The sequence below is a fragment of the Delphinus delphis genome, chromosome 15, assembly GCF_949987515.2.
Source record: "Delphinus delphis chromosome 15, mDelDel1.2, whole genome shotgun sequence".
NCBI classification, from domain to species: Eukaryota; Metazoa; Chordata; class Mammalia; order Artiodactyla; family Delphinidae; genus Delphinus; species Delphinus delphis.
Genome location: NC_082697.1, coordinates 70,783,450 through 70,803,804, shown reverse-complemented (window position 1 = coordinate 70,803,804; position 20,355 = coordinate 70,783,450). Strand labels below are relative to the sequence as shown.

The 20,355-nt window shown below is 52.3% G+C and overlaps 1 protein-coding gene across 2 annotated transcripts in view; it reads right to left on the bottom strand.

Moving 5' to 3' along the window:
• The window catches only part of KATNIP (katanin interacting protein), a 200,602-nt gene that overhangs the window by 125,143 nt on the left and 55,104 nt on the right, over positions 1-20,355 (bottom strand). For both annotated transcript variants that reach the window (XM_060031962.1, XM_060031963.1), the window contains exons 4-6: positions 15,014-15,183; positions 13,320-13,417; positions 1,035-1,166 (exon numbers count right to left, since the gene is read on the bottom strand). In XM_060031962.1, the coding sequence (XP_059887945.1) occupies positions 1,035-1,166; positions 13,320-13,417; positions 15,014-15,183 (400 nt within the window). The remainder of the gene's footprint in view (positions 1-1,034; positions 1,167-13,319; positions 13,418-15,013; positions 15,184-20,355) is intronic.

Genomic DNA, 20,355 nt, shown 5'->3' with positions numbered 1-20,355 from the left:
TTTTCCCATTGCTGGCTCCAAAGCCGGCTCCTTCTTATCCATCAAGTTTCAGCTGAAACATCATACCTGAGAGAGGCGTTCCTTCCCTCTCTACCGTCTAATGTTCCCTCCCTCCCATGCTGTCTGATCTCCTGGCTGTCCCATCTCCCCTTTCTGTTTTGTTTTCCTAGAACGTATCAATACCTGAAATCGCATTATTTATTTCTTGGTTTTATTCTTTATTGTCTGTCTCTCCCTCGGGAACATGAGTTGTTAAGAATAGGCCCCCCCCAATAAAGATGTTAAAAAAAAAAAAAAAAGAATAGGCCCCTTGTCAGTTTTGTTCATTTCTGCATCTCTGGTGCCTAGGACAGAGCCTGATGCTCAAAAGTAGGTACCCAACAAATGCTTGTTGAATGGGAGACTGGGGTTTACTGTTGCAATTCCAAGGATTTCAGAAATGAAATGACAATTTGAGGAAGGGGAGTGAAACACCCCATGGTCAACCCTGTGGGTTGCTACACGGCCAGGGACTCTGAGCTACAGCTACACAGGGCCTCTGGGTTTTGCCATGTGTGGTTTCTGGTGCCGTGGCAGGAGGGGGAGGGGGCGCAGATATTCAAACTATTTAACAACAGGTTTAGGCATACAGATGTGGACAGGCTGAGTATTAGCTCGGCTTACCTATCCTTACCTTCCTCGCCCTCACACTCTTATCCAGCTTTTAGGAACCAGGTAAATGTCACTCCCTCCAGGAAGCCTTCCTAGATGCTCTCCCTCCCGGTCCCGCTATGCCCTGCCCCACCTCTCAGCTCCCTCTTGCGGTAAAGGGATTATATGCTTTTGCCTCTTTTGGGTCAGACACCAGCCTTGCTGACCTTTGGACACTGGGTCCCTCCCTAGCAGAGCGTCTAGCACAAGATTTGTCTGCTTGTTAAAGTGCGGGAAATAAATGCAAGAGTGAAGGAAGGCAAGGGCTCGCAAAGGAAGGGATAAGTAAGTGTTAGAAAGCGCCCCCGAGAGCCGCTATAGCCCCGAGCTGAGGCCAGTCCTACCTGTGGACGAGCCCCAGGAGCATCCTCTGCCTTGACAGTCACACCCCCACGTGGCTCACAGTCTTCAGAATAGTCCAGAGGAGGCTCGATGTGGAGCCGCGGGCCAGCTTCTGTTCTGATCTGCACAGATTTCTATACACAAAAAGTCAGACCGTTTCAGATACAGTGAAACGAACCTCTTGTTTCCTCCGAGGGGCAAGCACTGTAGGGGTTCGCTGCACATGACAGCAGCCAGGTCGGGGTGCACCTGGCCCGGCGTCATCCCGGGGAGGCCAGCTGGATGGGTCACGCCACTTCCACTCAAGTCTCTACTGGTTCTTACTGCCCAAAGTGTGTTCAGTAGAATTTTTCAGTAACTTTTTTGGTTTGAAATAACTTATCGGTAGAATTTTAGTGGGTGCTAAACTTCCCCAAATGGGCTTTGTGATCTAAATAAGTTTAGGAAAGCCCGGGTTTTGGGCCAGGACTTCTCAGGGCCTTTAACGGCCCCCTCACCCCCTCCTCCACACACACTGTGGATATCCTAAAACAGAATACAGATGGAACATACCCCAAACTTTTGGGGCCATGGAAACTGTGTGGTGGGGCCTCTTCCTCCTAGCACTCCCTGGATCATTCTTTAGGATACCCATCCTTTGGCCTGGTGTGGCAGCCCACAGGCTGTCCCTGGAATGTCCGTTTCCCCTTTCTCTCTTGTACTGAGTCTCCAGATGTTCAAGTGATGCTCCCAGCATCCCCTGCGGCTGGGAGGAAGCAGGTGAACACGTTCTGGTCCGTGATGTGTGTGGGTGGGTGAGAGGGGCATGTACATCTTTGAAGTTGTGCCCGGAAAGGGAAGGGAAGAGCCCCCCCTTGCCCTGCCCCGCTTCCTGCCGACTGCTGAGGACTGTGGGGAGGGGGCGACAGCTGGAGGATGCTGGAGCGAAAAAAAGAGGTTGTGCTGGGGTTCCTCCATGAACTCTCAGAGCAAGGTGACTGCCCACCGCTAACCTGTGTCAGAGACATCGACTTTCATGTTGTTTAAGCCAATATTTGGATCTCCTTGCTTTAGGAGCCAGACCTGTACCCTAAACGGGGTATACCTGGCATGTGAAGGTCTCTACAACACGGCCCCAACCGATCTTTCCCGCATTGATTCCCACACATACATTCACACACCTGACACCTGGGCCAAGCAAAATTGCTTCCTGTACCCCGAATATCTGCAGCTTTGTCAGCCCAGCACCCATTCCCCAGCCTGCAGGAAAGGTCTCCCTCATTTTCCTCCAGGCCCCATTTCCCTCCCTGACTCAGTCCACATGTGGCCCAAGGGAGGGTGGGAATGTGACTCAGGCCTGGCCAATCAGCCCATTCCATCCCTCACAATACGCCTGGCCAGCGGTTCAGGGACGGGAATGGACCTAAGGCAGCCAATGACAGTAGCTCCTGCTACAGCTGTCGGAGGAGGTGCTCTCTTCCTACAGGGGTGCTAAGCTACAGGGAGGCACCCCAGGAGCTGCTGGGGACCATTGTGCTCCTTCCACAGAGATAAAGAGAGCTGACAGAGTGAAGCAGAGTCCTGGTGGATTTGTTCAGAACCCCTGGATCCAGCCATGCCTGAAGGAAGACATCGCTGAAGCTTCCTCTCTTTTGCTTAAGCCAATGTGAATAGGGTTTATGTTGCTGGTGACACAGTCCTGACTCTTGCCTGGGCCCCAGACTCCCCCACCTCTGTGCCTTTGCTCATGCTGTTCTCCCGACCTTAAGGCCGTTCTTTCAAACCTTCTCCATGTACCCAAGTCCTATCTAAACTTTGGAGACACTCCCTGACCACCCAATAGCTACCCATGGCCCTCTCCATCCTGACTTAATGGAGCCCCGATTCTATCGAGTCGGCGTTGTGCCCCTTTAAGATGGTCGTGTCGCTGGAGGCCCTTGCAGCTGGGAAGGCGTGTGAGGCAGATGTGAGCGGCTGGAGGAGCCGCTGAGGAAGCCACTGTTGCCCTGTTAATCAAGACTCACTCAGGGGGGGCTCCCCAGGGGGCTTCCCTGGTGGCGCAGTGGTTAAGAATCCGCCTGCCAATGCAGGGGACACGGGTTCGAGCCCTGGTCCGGGAAGATCCCACATGCCGCAGAGCAACTAGGCCCGTGTGCCACAACTACTGAGCCTGTGTGCCACAGCTACTGAAGCCCGTGGGCCTAGAGCCCGTGCTGTGCAACAAGAGAAGCCACCGCAATGGGAAGCCCACGCACCACATCAAAGAGTAGCCCCTGCTTGCCGCAACTAGAGAAAGCCTGTGCGCAGCAACGAAGACCCAACGCAGCCAAAAAAAAAAAAAAAAAAGACTCACTCAGGGACACAGGATTTTTGCCCATTATCTTTCTATCCTTCTTCCTGATGGAATGTGGATGTAACATTTGGGAGCAGGGTAGCCATCTTGTGAGAATAAGAAAGCAAGCCATGTGCTAAGGACGGCAAAACCGAAGGAGCCTGGGTCCCTGGGGGCATCATCCACCCATCCTAGCAGCCTGGCTACCTCCAAATGCCTTGTTCGTGTCAGAGGAAGAACAACAACAGTCTTTAAGCCCCAGTGGTTCAGTGTCCATTACGTGCAGCTGAGCTGCACCCTAGTGGATAACCCTCCTTTGGGCACTCGTCACTCTTTGTGGCTGTTTTAGAGTTGCTCACATGTGGTTTAGGGCCTGGGTTCTAAATTCAGGCAGACGGGTTCGGTCCCTGGCACTGTGATGATTATTCCCTGTGCAGCCCTGGGCAAGTCATGGACCCTCGCTGGGCACCAGTTTCCACATCTGTCAGAGTGGCACTAATGACATCTTCCTCGCAGAACTGCCATGAGGATGACTCGTGGTGATGGGCTGAGCCCTTGGCGAGGGGCTGTGATGAGCAGCGCAGTGGGGCTGCACCATTCACCTTAGGTGACATGAAGTCTACACAGGGGGCCAGACCTCCCCCCAAGGGTATGTTTCATCCACCATGGACCCAGGACCAAAGTACCTGGGTAGTCAAGCAAAGAAACCGCCCCCGGTCCAGCCTTGGCTGTGCTAGACTTGGTAAGCGAGGCTGGGGCCTGTGTGAGGCGGGCCAGGTGCCCAGGGAGCAACGTCTAAGGAGGTGTTCCCTATGGGTGAGGCCACGCACGTGCACAAGTCCGAGAGCCAGGGCCTCCTTAAATGTCACTCTGAGAGTCAGAAGAGGTCCACCAAGCCACGTGGACTGGACCTGCTTCCCAGCCGAGGGACAGTCAAGGGTGATTTAGAGCTTGCATTTCCCCTGATGCCCCAGCGTAAGAACCCTCCACCCCCGGGGTGAGATTCAGCTTCCCCACAAGCTTAGTGAAACGAGCTATTACTATATCTAGATGATGAGGATGGTGAGCCTTGTTGACCTGCGGGACTCTCGTGGGATAGGACGGACGTTCTTTCTCATCGCGTCCACGCCGCCCGCACTCCCACCCCACCCCCTGCCGTCACCTGGGGCATCAAGTCACTTAATGCAAAGCGGGTGCCACTCCAAGAGCTTCGGGGGCATTTGCTCACTTAGTCCTCACAGCCATCCCAGGGGGAGACCGGGGCACAAGGGTGTAAGCCACGTGGCCAAGGTCACACAGCTAGGAAGCCACGGACCTGGATCTGAACCCCAGCAGCGTGGCTCCAGAGGCCTTATTCGAAAATAGGGATGAGCCAGTTTCCTGTAAAGAATAGACCAGCCCTGTGGTCTCTGCTACAACCGTCAACTGCTCCACTGTAGCTCAGAGCAGCCCTGGACGATGCCTACATAAATGGCATGGCTGTGTCCCCAGAACACTCGATTTACAGAAACAGGCTGTGGCCGAATTTGGCCCCAGGGCTGTAGTTTTCTGACTGACCCCAGTCCTGCACCTCGACGCTGTATTGTCCCCAACAGGCAAGTGAAGAAGAAATGTATCCAGCCTGGGCTACAGTGGCCCTTGGGGAGAACAAGGAGGGATTCAAGAATTTCCTGAGACTATTTAACACTAAAGGGGCAGGAGCTGGGCTCTAGATCATTCCAGGAAAAGGGCTTGGAGAGTGTAAGAGGCAGAAAAAGGCAGGTAGGGAGCCCCCTATCGGAGAACGGGGAGGCAGAGGTGCACGAGGAAGGGGCCCTGGGACACTTTTCCTTCCACGGGCGATCCCGTCTTGTGGCGATGTTCGCCAGACTCCAAGTGCGCCTTGCGCTTTCTGGAACTGCACCTTCCACCCATCTTCCTTTTGGCCGTCGGCCTCGCTGCCCTGGGCTCTGGCCTCCCGTGTGGTGTCACTGCCTCCCAGACTTTGTCAACTCGCTCTCAGAGAGTCTGTTGGCGCCAGCAGTGGGCACCACGTGGAGGGTGGGCACCACGGAATCCACAGGCCTGGGCCTTTCCAGGCCAGGAGGCTCCTGGGGGCTTTCCCGCCTTGGACCCGGATGAAGCTGTGAAGGCTTTGAAGTTCATGGCTGGGATGGGTGTTCCACAATGTGCTCCTCCCTCCTCCCGGAAACCACTCAGTGACGTTCAAATGTTGGGAAGGGGCTTCCCTGGTGGCGCAGTGGTTGAGAGTCCGCCTGCCGATGCAGGGGACGCGGGTTCGTGCCCTGGTCCGGGAAGATCCCACATGCCGCGGAGCAGCTGGGCCCATGAGCCATGGCCGCTGAGCCTGCACGTCCGGAGCCTGTGCTCCGCAACGGGAGAGGCCATGGCAGTGAGAGGCCCGTGTACCGCAAAAAAAAAAAAATGTTGGGAAGAAACAGTCCAAGAGCGGAGGAGGGAAGGAGGAGGGGGAACAGAGCGAGGACCACTGGGCACGGGGCCCAGACCTGGGGCGCAGCCTGGCTCCTCCATGGGTTTCTGTTCCTTTCTCTGGAAAGGGAGGGCTGGGACAAGGATCCAGGGACCAGCAGCATTGGCTTCTCCTAGGAATTTGTGAGAAATGCAAAGTTTCAAGCCCCACCTCAGATGCAGGAATCGGAATCTGCATTTTACCAAGAACCCGGGTGATTTATATGCACATTAAAGTTGGCGAGGTGTGAGATCAGGAGGTCTGTGAGGTTTTGTGGTGGGCACTATTGCTTCTGCCTGTCCGGCATGCGTTCCCCTGTCTTCTGGTAAAAGTACCCTGGTTTTCTTTTGGGAAATCCTCCCTTTCCCCACTCCCAACCCAAGCATTCATGTGGAACTGCATCCAGGGGTGGGTAGAGCACATGACCCAGGCCTGGCCACTCTGAGCATTAGATCCTGCTGGCCCACGGTCTCTGGGTGATTGGTTTAGGGAAGCCAAAGAAATGTAACAGCAGGTGAAAGAATGTAAGTTGGGAGCTGCTGGTGGCCATCTTGGTTCACCCAGGGCAACATGGGAAAAAGCAGAGTTGGGTGATGGTGAATGAGCCCTGCCACATTGTCTGAGCACCTGGATCCAGCCATACCTGAAGTGGGAATTCCCACGGGCAAGTAAGAGAGTTGGGATTAATGCAGCTCTACTGGTCTGATCTTAATTATAAATACGAGAAGGCTCTCCAGCGTCCAAGGAGAAGAGTCCATGTGTGTCTCTCTGTGCTGCAGCTTTTCCGTCCTCCCTCCAAGGAGCTTAGCACAACCGCTCACCTCACCAAGATATCGGGAGACAGGTTTGCAATAGGCATTAAGGAACAATCAGCAAGTCCTTACCAAGTGCTAACTGCGTACTAGGCTCTGGAAACATGTCAAGATATAAAATAATTTTTAAACCAATGTCCGGGCCTCAAGGAACCCACCCAGCACACATAACGGAAAATGTGTTTATGAAGCAACATGTGACAAAATTAATGCGGTCCAGAAAGAGTGTCTAAACACTGAGTGGGTGCTGGAGAGGGAAATAAATAGTCTCTCCATCTGGCCGGCTCTCCCGCCCCAGCCCCAGGGAGGTGCCTCTACCCACATCGGGAGGAGATGGCAAGCAGCCCCGCCCATACGAGGACACCCACCTGCTGCTGAGGAGAGCGAGGTGGCAGGTTCCAACCCAGTCCCTGGGCTCACCCACCCGCTCCCTGTCTCCCACCTTCACGCCCTTGCGAAGATGATGCCCAAGCTTCTGGCTGGCTCCCTGCTCGGCACACCACTTTACCCAGAGTGGGTGTTTCTAAGCGGCTGCTCTCTCCTGCCTACTTGCAAGTGCCCAGACCTGATACTCCCTTGCGGTATCGACCATATACTGGAACAGGGTTTAAAAGCCCTCATGCCTAAACACCCATGTTCCGGTTTGCCAGCCCAAGGCCAGCTTGTTCTGTACTCAGCCACACTCAGCCCAGTGTCGTGCTCAGAGTTTTTTGTGTGTATCGCCACCCCTCTTAGCAAAGTATTCTAAGAGGTCTGCATTAACGCTTATTATCAGTTAGAAAAAAAGAGCAAGGCTGGGGGCTGCCCTGGATGGTTGCACAGGTTGTGCAGTATGTAAACGGCTCCCTCTAGAGGTGGGAGAGCTCTGAAGATACTGACAGAGCCAGCTTTGGGTTGGGGTGGGGAATAAATCGACCTTATTTGAGATGTTCTTCCCGGATCTGTCTGATCTCTTACAAATAACAGCATTCGCGTGCTGACAGTCTGTGTCAAGCAAGGTCACTGTGAAGCCTGATGCTTTATGGGTTGTTTCATTTATGGTCCTCACTGTAGGGGTTTTCAAAACTCAGAAAAAAAGAAGAAAACAAAGGGAAGGGCCCCACACGCTTCACATTTTCACTCAGGAGCTTTCCTGGAGGTGTTTAAGCTGCCTGGCCCCCAACAGGAAAGCGGATATGGCGGCAGAGTGAGGACAAAGCCTTTGCTTTAATAACTGCAATGAACTTGCTTTCCAGGCCTTTAAGGAAAGCCCACCCCACAGTAAATCGCTGGAAGGCCAATCCCTTCACTACCAATTTAATGCTAAGAGCCGATGACGTTCATCAACTCTGACAGCATTTTGGTAAACGACGGCTCTGTTGATTAGGCCTCTGTCCACCCAAGTATTACAAGTCTGAGGAAGCCATAAATCTTCATCCACTGGTAGCAGCAGGAAGATCTAAGGCCGAGAAGCAGTGGGGGAAAAAAGGACAGCACCGACAAGAGCCATTTATCACCACCAGCCCGATCCACAGCGCAGGCGGCCGCTCGGAAGCCCAGCCCAGTGTCGCCAACTGCCTCCCTGGCTCCCCCAGCACTGGAGAGTCAGGGAAGGGTTTTACGGGTGGAGCCGTCAGCATCTCGCCCAGCATTTGGATGACTCTCTGACCTTCTGGCCCAGGTATCCTCAGGCCCGTGCACCTGCGGCAGCCCCTTCTATCAGGGCAGCTCCACCCAAAAGTGCTTCCTAGTTGGTGGGCAAGACCCTAAGCTGGCAACTCTATTCTACTGGAAGAGGCATCGGGCTTGGTCAGTGGAAAGGTTACGTGGGACTCAAGAGAGTTTAGGGGGCCGCTCAGAGAAACGGGCAAGGTGACAAGCCGGAGGGGGCGGGGATGCAACAGGGAGAAAGTGGTGCTGGTTGGGGGCTGGCTGTGACCGCTGTGTCCCCGGCTGACCCGGCCGCGGCCTGTGTGAACACACCCAGTGACTGTGCGGCCCCACCTGTCCCTCCTGCTGGGCACAGCACACAAGAGGACTGGGTCAGGGCTATGGTCCCTCTCCTGATGGGGTGGCTTTTGAGAACTGGCCACCAGTGGCCACTGGAGATTCTGCTGCCTCGGCCACTCTGCCTGACCTTGGCCGCCTCCTAGGGCAGTGGTACCCATCCGAAAGGATGGAGATAGAGAGACCGCCTTCCTCTCTATCCTTCGCACCCCCAAATCTGTCTCCATGTACTTTCCACCATGGAGAAATTTTCTACTTTACTCCACTTCTTGGGGCCAAAGGAAGCCCATCCGTCCCCTCTTCCTCTTGACAGTAACAGTGCAGCTGGCAAATCGAGTCTAGTTACTGTCCTGCCTCAGCCTCCTCGGCGAGAAGGTGGGGACCCAGCCCCTGCTCAGGGGACAGCTCTAGGGCAGGCAGGCTTTGAGTCGTCTGACCTGGTCCCCACCTCCAGTCCCGGCCGACTGAGGCCTGAGCGGGCGCCTCGTCAGGCTGACCGGCAGGCCAGGCCGTGACCCGAGTAACAAAGACCAGCTGAGAGACTCAGAAGGTCTCTCTCTTGGAAAATTTCAACAAACGAATACTGAGGGAGATAAAAACTGTGACCTGGAGAAAGCTGAAATGAGAAGGGGAAGCTGGGGGAAGGGAGCAGGTGCAAGGGTGGGGCTGGGGAAGGTTGGGAGAGAGAAAAGGCCCGTTAGGCTTACCGGGAGCCCTGCTTCCCAGCCCCCACCTGGTCTTCCCGTGCAAACGCTGCGGATGTACCCAAAACAGGAACCCAACACACAAGTCTCCTGCTGAAAACCCTCCAGGGGAGTCCTCACGTGTAAGATGAAACGCAAGCTCCTTTCTGGGGTCTTCTAGAGCCCCGACCCGCACACCAGAGCTGGCCTAGCCTGCCTCACTTACTGCTCTGACCCCAGCACCTGCAAGTGTCCAGTAGATGGTCCCGGAATGAATGAAGGACTGAATGAGTGAAGGAAGCCTCTGGAGTGAAGAGCCGCCCTCGGCATCTGCCTGCCTCTCAGCTGATTACAACGGTCACTACCGTTTACTGTCGGCTTCCTCTGTGCCGGGCACCAGTTGGCACGTTCCACAAACACTGGTTCGCTCACTCAGTCCTCAGCAACTACCCGCTGAGGAGGGTACCATTACCACTTACAGATGAGAAGACAAGCCACTTATCCAGGGCCTTACAGCCAGCAACTGGTAGAGCTGAGGTTTTGAACCCAGGCCGCTGTGCTCTTAACCATCTGGACTTGTCTGTCACCTGCCTCCAGGTGCTCCTACCTGAGGGAGCCGACAGCCCCTGCTGATGGACCGCCCGTGACACATACGATACACACATTCCTTCCCAGCAGCCCTGGGAGGCTTTATGGATGCTGAGCGCAAAGCTCGGAGAGGCCACGTGGCTGGCTCAGGGGCACACAGCTAGTAAGCTGTTTGTCTGACTCCAAAGCCCATTCTCTTCTACTCTCCAGGGGCCCAGGTTCAAATGCCCCAGTGAGCCAGGTGGGGAATGGCAAGGGGGAGGCTGCTGGGGATAAGAGAAGCAGCAGCCAGAGCACGATGACAAACTGCAGCTACCACTCGGCCTCAGCGCTGGGGTTCTAAAGGGAGTGGTGGGGACCACGGCAAACAGGGCTGTTCGCTGTCTAAACTGGGAACCGCCACTCGGCTGCCACGGATGGCTGCCTTCTGGGCGGCGGCCCAGCACGGGGGCCAGATCTTCCCGTTTCCCTAGGCAAGGAGGAATCGAACTTTTAAAACAATGTGTAAAATCTTTTGAATTTAAATGTTACCAAGTGATTAAGTCTTTTTAAACTGTGTGAGTCCAAAAACCATTATCTGGGGGGCCAGTTCAGCCCACAGGCTTCAAGCTGTTAACTTTCAGAGTCTACCGGGCTAGCCCTCCGTATGTTGGAGAACAGCTGTTGCACCTTCCCCCCAGGATAAGCAGTGCCCATGTCTTCACAGTCGGTTCTTCCAGGGCAGGAACTGAGCCTGATTTTTGTTTTTTGTGTTTTTTTTTTGCGGTACGCGGGCCTCTCACTGTTGTGGCCTCTCCCTTTGTGGAGCACAGGCTCCGGACGCGCAGGCTCAGCGGCCATGGCTCACGGGCCCAGCCGCTCCGCGGCATGTGGGATCTTCCCGGACTGGGGCACGAACCCGTGTCCCCTGCATCGGCAGGCGGACTCCCAACCACTGCGCCACCAGGGAAGCCCTCCTGATTTTTGTTTTTTAACCCCAGAGACTTGCAGAGTGCCTGGCCCGCGGTAATACATGTCCGTTAACTTAATGGATGGCTTCTCTCATCATATGGCTCCCAGTCCACCCACCACCACTTCTGACGGTTCCCGGGTTTGTCTCACTCTGAGGGCTGGTCCCCAAAGGACTGTGTGTGGGTGGAACAGAGTCGACGCAAAGGTGGGGGGTGGCCCCCCAGCACCCATTCCGCTCTCCTCCAAGGGTGCCTCTCAGTTCAGTAGAGGCTGGAAAGCCAGACAGTGCATTTCCCTACCTCCCTCCCAGCTGGGGTCTGGATTTGACATGGGTGCAGCAGATCAGATGGCCTCATGGAAGGCAGGGACAGCAGAAGGAAGTGAGGTGGAAAGGAGGGGACACACGCTGGCTGTTTCTGTGCTAAGCATGTGGCAGAGGCCATGAGTGTTTTCATCCATGTCCCACCCTGGCTGGATGAGCTGTGAGCAAGGTCTTTCTTCAAAGTGTCGCTCCAGCAGACACAGCATCACTCTGAGGCCAACGGTTGTGGCACTGGCTTCCTGATTCCTGGATCACAGCTCAGGTGACACATTCCTGAGGCTGATCTCCACCTTCCCTCCTGTGTCCTAGGTAGCAGCTTTCCTGGTAGGTCCGCGTTAGGATGCTGGGTACCATTCCTGGAGGCCTGGCTCAGAGCCCATCCTCTCGCTGGATGCAAGCACCCAATTCCCTGCCTTCCATTCATTTATGCTTCAAATAGCCTGAGAGGTCTCTGTTGTTGGCACTGACTGACCCCTGACGGAGGCGGTACAGAAGGCCAATTACAGCCTTCATGGCATCAGAAAGCCAGGAAATTAGCCATTAGGCCCTGTGAAGTGTGGGAGCACAGAGAGAGACTGCGGAGGGATGCTAATTAATCTTAGGCCAAGTCTTTAAATTGCACAGACTCTGGGGTCAGCCATTAAGTCACAGTCTAAGATGCAAATATGGCTCCTGATAATAGAAGGCACTCAAAACAGCGAGGAGAACTCTCTGAAGTGCGAAGTGGAGAAAGGCCTCATTATTGGGAAATTAACATTCATTGCTGGGGACAAAAGGAAGCCTCCAGGCTGTGTGCCCTGAAGGCCTTGCTCATCAGCATCCAGATGAGGCCTGGGAGTTAGCTGGCAGGAACACCCCTCCCCACTTCATCAGAGACCCACAGACGTCCCTGCAGAGAAGTGAGGACCACTGCGTTTGGAGTCACAGGTCCAGGGTGCAAACCTCAGCCTACGTCCTCCCTTAGCATCTATGGGAGCAAGTCACCTTATTACCTCTCTGCTCTCTGGGCCTCAATTTCTTCAGTGGCACAATGAGGATACTTACGTACCTCCAGGGTTATTGCAAAGATAGCGGATAAAGCGTAGGAAAGCATTTACCATAGACCCATATGTGTGGGCAGTGTGAAATGTTATAAAACAGCACTTCCCAACCTCGGTGAACAAAGGATTAACACACACACACACACACACACACACACACACAGAGATACACACACACACACACACACACACACACACGAGATACACACACACACACACACACACAGAGATACACACACACACACACGCACACACACACACACACACACGAGATACACACACACACATATATATACATATACGTATGTATATGTTGCTTAAGCCTCATCTCAGACCAAGTGAGCCGGAATCTCTGAGGGTGGGGCCTGAGAATCCCAGGTGATGCGAATGTGCAGTGGGGGTCCCACTGGTCCCAAGTAAGGCTGAGTAACTGCAGGGGAAGGTGTCAGGACTGTATGAGCAAGGACACCGAGCCTGGAGCCACAGATCTAGATTTGAGTCTTGACTCTGCCACTTCCTAGTGGTTGACCTTGGAAAGCTCACGTAACTTTTCTGAGCTCTCGTGTCCTCAGCATCATGAAAAGAGGAGGGACTTTGGAATTTATTCTGTAGGTCTGCTGTGAGGGTAAAGGAGAGGAGTCACGTGGGAGCTTAGCTCACGCCTGGTACTGGCAAGCTGCCAGGTCAGCAGCATCGGTAGCAATCCGAAGAGCATCTCAGGTCTGTGGGGCAGGGGTTTTGTCTTATCCACCCCCCGCATCCATGGCATCTAAGACCATGCCTGGCACATCACAGGTGCTCAGTACAAAACAGCTGTACGAATACATCATCATGACAGGGCTGTGAGTCTGACCTGTGATGCTCCGGACTGGGGCTGGGGTGGCTCCAGCCAGAAGGGAGGATCATGCCACAGAGTGGGCTGGAGGGTCCCCAGGGCTCCTTTGCTCTCCAGAGGCCAGTGCCACAGGCGGAGAAGGCACCATGGCAGTGCCCAGCCAGACCCAACCCCTGCCCGTGGGGATTCCAAATGCTCTGATTATGTTTCTATTCTCACAATAACCCTGCTGCTTATTCTAAAGTGTGAGCTGGGGCCACCGCCTTGCCTCTGCCCAGGGTTTCCACACCTGGTACCATCCTCGGCGCTGGACTTTGCTGGGGGCCGTCCGTGAATTGCGTCTTAAAGTTTCTTCAGCTTCTCGAAACAGGGTTTTTCGTCCGCAATCTGCACCAGAGATGAGGGAAAGAGACTTGGTGAGGCCCCGGTGACGAGCCCACACTGATGGTGGTTTTGTAACTTACATCTACAATGCCCGTCAGGGTGCCCAGAGTCTTGTATGTGAAGCAATACACTTTTGTAGCACTGTTTGTAGCCAAAAGGCATCAGAAAACAAGCTAAATGCCCAAGAAAAAGGGATGGGGTATCAGTCACAGCACCTCTGTGCTATGAAACAGTAGGTATGTTCCTGAACTGGGCAGGTCTATGTACAAAAGGAACAATCTCTAAGATACAGAAGCAGGGTACATAGGACAGGGCGCACAACAGACCAGCATTAGTATAAAAGAGGGGTGAGGGGAGAGAGATATATTGAATGAGTAAATATACTGCTGGGGACCCAAGTACAGAGATTCCTGTTATCTGCACCTCCCTGAAACCTGGACCAGGAAAGGCCGGCTTCTCCTAACTAGCAGGTCAGCCAGACTCCTCCCCCATGAAAGCTAGGAGAGTCCATCCCATTTCCCTCTTTGCCCTGGGGGCTAGGAAACGCATGCTAAACTCTAAGCAGAAATGCAGTGGCTCTCCTAGGGGAAGATTTGAAGACACCACTTTCTCCTTTTATCCCCTTGTTGTTGTATTGACTTTTATTGTCTATTAATAGCTTGGGATCTTACCATACCTGTGAGGCAATGAATTAGAACACAAGTCAAGATTATTGTGTGCTGGACACTTTACACTTCTTATGTTGTTTAATCCTCCTGGGAAGCCTGTAAGGTGGGCATAATTACTCCCATTTTACAGAAGAGGAAACTGAGGGTCAGAGAGGACCCAATTGCCAGAGGTCTCAAAGCTAGAAAGTGGCAGAACAGGGTTCGAACCCAACCCTGCCTTGTTCCAAATCCTCTTCTTGTAACCCAGTAGCACACTGTCCTCTTAGACAAAGTGACCCGCCTTGAAGGGCACTCTGGCATTCATTAGCCCCATTTTAAGGATGAGAAAACAAAGTCGCAGAGAGACAAAAATGGTTTCCCCAAAGCAATACAGCCAAACTGGTATCTGACTCCTATGCACTGCCATTTCATTCATTCAACCACCACCAAATCATTTTCGGTGCCTATATGGGGCCAGCCACTGGGTCGGGTGCCTTCTAGGCCACTTCCCAGATTTTATTTCATGTGTCTTTTATTATAGGACACCTGAAATCCGCTTAAAGTCTGCAGAGTATGTATTAACTAAATTCAGACATGAACAGTGGAATCAATTATCACCGGGGTTAGGTACTAAAGTTAAGACATAGTGAGTGAAAATCATGTATAATCAAAATTATCCTTGACATTTCCTTAAACGACTGGCACATGAGACCTAGGAAATGTAAATGCCAGGAATGGACTGCTCTGGCCACCTTTGCCCTGCGGGGGTGGAGGCCGAGACTAGTTTAAAAAGAAGTGGAAAAGGATTTCTCTCTCTCTCTCTCACTTTCTTGTTCTTTCTTTCTGGCCAAGTGGGTAGAGTTAACTTGCATAGGTTAACTAGTTTCTGTGCATGGGGTGTGGCTCCACTGTCCCTAATTTGTCTGCAGAGCTGTTGCTGGCCTGTGCTCACCGTGAGTCCCCTCGGCGTGGGAGGCACTTCTGGAGAAGCTGGAGTGGACGGCTTTCCGAGGGGACGTCTTAAGTTCAGAATTGGCCCCGTTGACGTAGACAGAGAACCCGTGTTCCAGGTGCTCCAGCCTCAATTGCATGGCGTCCTTGGCTTTCAAATGCTTTAATATCCTGGAAGAGAAACGATTGCTGGCTTCTCATTCTAGGAGCCTGGGCCACCGCCCACCCCCATGCGGGGAGGGACCTGCTGCTGCCGGTGCCCAGCTGTTCATCCGTAAACAGCCCTGAGAGGCCCATTACACACATGCAGGAGCAGCGACGGGGAGGCTGTTCCGGACCCTGCAGCGGTGTTTCTGCTTTTCATTCTGAGGCTCAGACATACGTTAGCAAAACCTTGGGCACCCAGCCTCGCCCCCAAGGTGGCTGAGACAAAAACAGGCGCGTGTGCACGCTGCTACACACAGCCCGGATCTCCAGGGATGATCCCAATTTCGCGCATCTCAACTTTGCCTGGATAGCAGCCCTTTGCTCCACGTGTAACAAAACGCGGTCTAAGCCTTTGTGAGAGAGATTGCACGGAACACATACACACATCAGGAAACGGCCGTCATCAGGCCAGGTGGGCTGATTTTTGGCTTCAGGAAATAAATGTGTTCTCAAACACTCCCCCCACCCCCCGATATCCCAAATGTCATTATTTTATATTCTGATGCAGTTTAAAAATACACCAGTGCAGGCTTTGCTCAAGATTAATGATGTGATGATCACACCCTTTGGCTAAAAGGGTTTTGGCGTGAGCACGGCCGGGTCCGTTGTTCAGCTTTCTCTAAAGCCCGACCTCGCACCCTGGCTTGGTCCTTTTCTCCCCAGTCCTGATGTTCACTGCCGTAAACGGTGTGCAGTGTCCTCTTCGGAATTGCTCCCGTGTGATGCCAAACCCTTCAGCGCCTTTACAGACACTTTTAGGGACCCCGCACAAACCAGAGTTATTTCCGCACAAGAAGAAGAAATACAACCAACCAACCATCATGGCAACAAATGTGCATCCTCTTCAGTGATTAAGTAAGTTCCCACCAAATTAGCAAAATGTAAATTAAAAAAAATAATAGTAATGGCAATCACATAAAGGGTAGAAGGCCAAACCCTGTTCTAGATGCTTTGCGTATAGTCAGTTCTCATTATTCACAATAGTTATGTTCCACAAAGTTGCCGCAAACACTGAATTAGTGAATACTGAACCACTGTTCCTAGGGGAAAATACAGGATTTGGTTCCTGTGAGCCTCTGGTCACAACATTTTCATCAGCCGATCAATACAAAACCTTGCTTTATGTGTGTTTCTGTTTGAAGGCGCCTTATTTAATATGTACTTAATACAATAACACTGAACTCATGCCAGCAGCACTTCAACTCATGAGTGAAGGAAGCTTATGTAACACGTGTATTTTCTCCGTAAGGGACATCATAGCCTTCTTGGGCTTAGAAATAAATACGAGACACCACTTTACCCCTGTGCCGGGGGGGCAGTTTAAACAGCAAAGTCAACAATGAAAAGTACAAAAATATAAAAAACACGGTGAAACGGAGCAGGACCCTATGGTCTATGCCCCCAGGTCCTCAGCCTGCCTTTTGCCTGTGGAAAAACTTTAGCCAAAGAATAAATTTCATCAGAGAAGTGAGAAAATGCAGAAACAAAGGAAAACAGTCCAACAAGACCTTTAGTTCCTTCTCAAGGGCTATAGGTAATATTCTGAGCCATATCCACTGAGCTGTCTTGTAGATACTGAAAGCCCCACCAGGTGGAAGAAGTTAACTACATGATGACAGGACTGTAGCCATGACATAAGCTCCCACAATTCCAAGAACTGGCCTCAAGGAAATGGGAACAAACCGACCCTGGAACTGAAGATTAACTGTACTTAAAACAATCAAATGATGCTGGTCAGACCACCGCAGGACCAATTTCAAGATGACCGTCAAGAGTTGACTGTTCTGTTTCTGCCTGTAGCCCCCTTCCTTTGTCTATAAAAGTTCTTGCCCACTGACTGTCAGTGTGGGGGGAGTTGGCCTTTGGTCAGAAGTCCGCCCTCCCCTCTGGTTGCCGGCGTCTGAAATAAAGCAAACTTTCCTTTCCATCAACCTGGACTCTTTATTGGCTTTTGGGTGGTGAGCAGCTGGACCCCACTTTCGGTTACAACAGCACTAAGTAAAACGTGAAAAGGACACTTTACATTGTAAGATCTGAAACAAGAAGGCAGAGTGTTCCCTTGTTCTACCTTAGCTGGGAACGTGTGTGCTGGGCAACTAAACTTTTTTTGCCATCTGCATGTGCCTTTGAGTGACCACAAAAGCACTGCAAGTATTGATTTGGAGGTTACAAATAAATTTTAGTGAGTGGGTAAATTTGCAAATATGGAATCTGTGAATAATAAGGACTGACTGTATTAAGACTTTAATCTTTAGAACAACCCTGTGCGGTAATTACTTTTCTTAACCTCATTGAATAGATAAAGAAACTGGAGCACAGAGAGGTTAAGTAACTTGCCTAAGGTCACACAGCTAGTATGGTATCAGGGCTAGGATGCAAATTGAAGCAATGTGGCCCCAGAGTCTTCACCACAACAAAGGTGACTTATAAAGCTAGCAAGCTGAAACTGGCAAACTTAGACATTGCTGGAAACTCAGAAGACCTTCTCAGAAGTAATATGAAAATAGAGAAAATGCCATATGCTTGGTCTTTGCCCAGTAAGCAAATTGTTTCTGATCAGGAACAATGGTCAGCATTCAGTCATAACAAAACCATGAAAGCAACTTGAATGTCCAACACTAGGGAAGTGGAAGCCGGGATCTCATGCAGCTGTTAAAATTACGAAGAGTCTGTCAAAACATAGGGGATTATTTGTGATCTGTTCAGTGGGGGGGTGAAAAAGGAAGGATAAAAATGGTATATATGTGATAAGTGCAAAGTTGGAAAAAAGTGTGTTTGTGGACCCACAGTGGAGGGTGATAAATGTGAAAATTAAATCAGCTGTTGAGGGAGGGTGGTGGTATTACTGGTGATTTCTTTGTTTGCTTTTTAACTGTTTCTTTAATGGTTGATACATCCATCTTGCCAATCGTGGCAGGAACGTTTATTACAGACTGCTTATCTCTTGCCAGCCTCGGAAGCCTGGGAGATGCCTGATTGTTGGGCAACAGCATAAAACAGAAGGAAAACACAAGTAACTAAGAGACAATTTCCAAACACGGCAGTAGCTGCATTCTCTGGAGCAAACAATCAAAGGGCGCAGTGGGTACCAGCAGTCCCCGGGGAGGGAGAACAGGGAGCCCAGGGAGGGGCGGCACGAGGAAAATCTGACCATCTAGCCAGGGAGTGCCTGCCTCAGTTTCCTTCTGGAGACCACCCTGTCTCCTGATGCTACCTTAATGGTCACGGTGGCATCCCGTTATCCAGGCTCTGCGGCTGGCGCTCCACACAGGTCTCTCTTTAAGCAGAGTGATTTATGAAAATGTGGATTCATGAAACTGATAAATGAGGAGATAATTATTCAGACTGTGAAAGGAATCACTAAAGGAACTCCTCTGCTGCAGCTGAGCACATCAGCAGTACACATGTGGCATCAAAGAAAGTGGGTGTTTTTTAACGGATAGCTTACTTTGCATAAAAAGCTGCCCTTAGTGTCAGGGATTCAGAAAAATCAGATTAAGTCCCTGCCCTTCCGGAGATGGAGCCCCCAGCCACCCGCTGCCCTGTCACTCTCTATTCCCTTACAGATTCTGTTTGTTTCACAGCACGTGTCTCCCTGCCTCATGCTATGGAATAGTATCTGTGTGCCTGTTTATTCTCCCTTCCTGCCCCCTGGGTGTGGGGTCCGTGATGAGTGTGAGGAACGGTGAGGAATACTCTCAATATTTCTGGAACTCAAGGTCTAGCAGGAGAGAGAAGGCATGGACGCGCACCGTAATACAGCCACCGTGTATCTAACCACGCCACAGGCATCGTTTCCGCTTATCTCGTAATGACCTTTGGGGTCACTTGTACAGAGAGCTCTTCTGTTCAGAAGAGGAAGTGGAGGCACTGTGAGTTAGAGCACAGGGTGTCACGTGAGGGACTGTGACGGGGGGTCGGGGGGGGGGATGTGAGATGCTTGACGGCTGGGCGGTCAGGGCACAAGCAGGGGTCCAGGTGGTGAGAGGACGTAGCTGAGCTCAAAGGGCAGGTGGCGTGTTGCTCACGGGCCTAACTGTGACCGGGTTTATGACTGAACCATCTCGGTCTCTAAGCGCCACAGTTACTGTGTGACTGTGGGCTGGCCACGTGCCTCCTCTGGACCTCATTCACCCCCAGGATCAACTGAGGGGTTCTCTAAGGGTCAGGCATTCAAGGATTATCTGGACATCATTTGAGAAGGCATGTTTATCATTAAAATGACGGTGATGACGATGATGATGATGATGATGATGATGGAGAAAGTATACTTGGACGGGTGGGCTTTCTGTGGACCTCCAAGCATCTCGTCCTGCTTAATCCTTCACTGGCCCAGGGATTAAGTTCCTACCATCGATCTGTTTCATAGATGAATTTGCCCAAGGTCAGAGAGCCGAGGAAGCAGCCAGGATTTAAATTCCAGTCCATGAGGCTCCAGAGCCCGTCTCCCAGCCACATCATTGTGCCATTGCTTGTCTCCTCACCAGGCATCATGCCGCAGGGGCTCCAAGCAAGGAGAGTTCAGAGGAGAAGCAGCAGCTCCCAGGTGGGGGCTTCTTGGAGGTGGTGTCATTTCAGTGCAGCCTTGAAGGATGCAGAGGAGGAAGGCAGTGGTGCAAAGAGCCTGCCATTCGTCTCAGAACCTGGGGGCCCACAGGCTCTGTAATTTGTCTTCTAGGATGTCACCACCCCCACCCATGTGGCTGGAGGACAGAGCTCCGTACTGGAGGCTCTCCCATTTCCCAGCTTTCGTGACCTTGGGCAATTCCCTACACCTCCCGGGGCCTGTTTCCTCTTCTGTAAAATGAGACCAGGGATGCCTGTGGCTCATGAGTATGGAAGGGGATACCAGATGAATCTCCAGCTCAGAGACGGGCCTGTGCAAGGCCTGCCCTGGGTGCTGGTTCTCCCCTTTCTTCTTTCTGCCTGAATCTCCTCTTGGGGCAGTGGGTACGTTTTCCTATAAATTTCCCTCAAACAACCTTTTTCAAAAAGCAAATACTGGGCTTCCCTGGTGGCGCAGTGGTTGAGGGTCCTCCTGCTGATGCAGGGGACACGGGTTCGTGCCCCGGTCCAGGAAGATCCCACATGCCGCGGAGCGGCTGGGCCCGTGAGCCATGGCCACTGAGCCTGCGC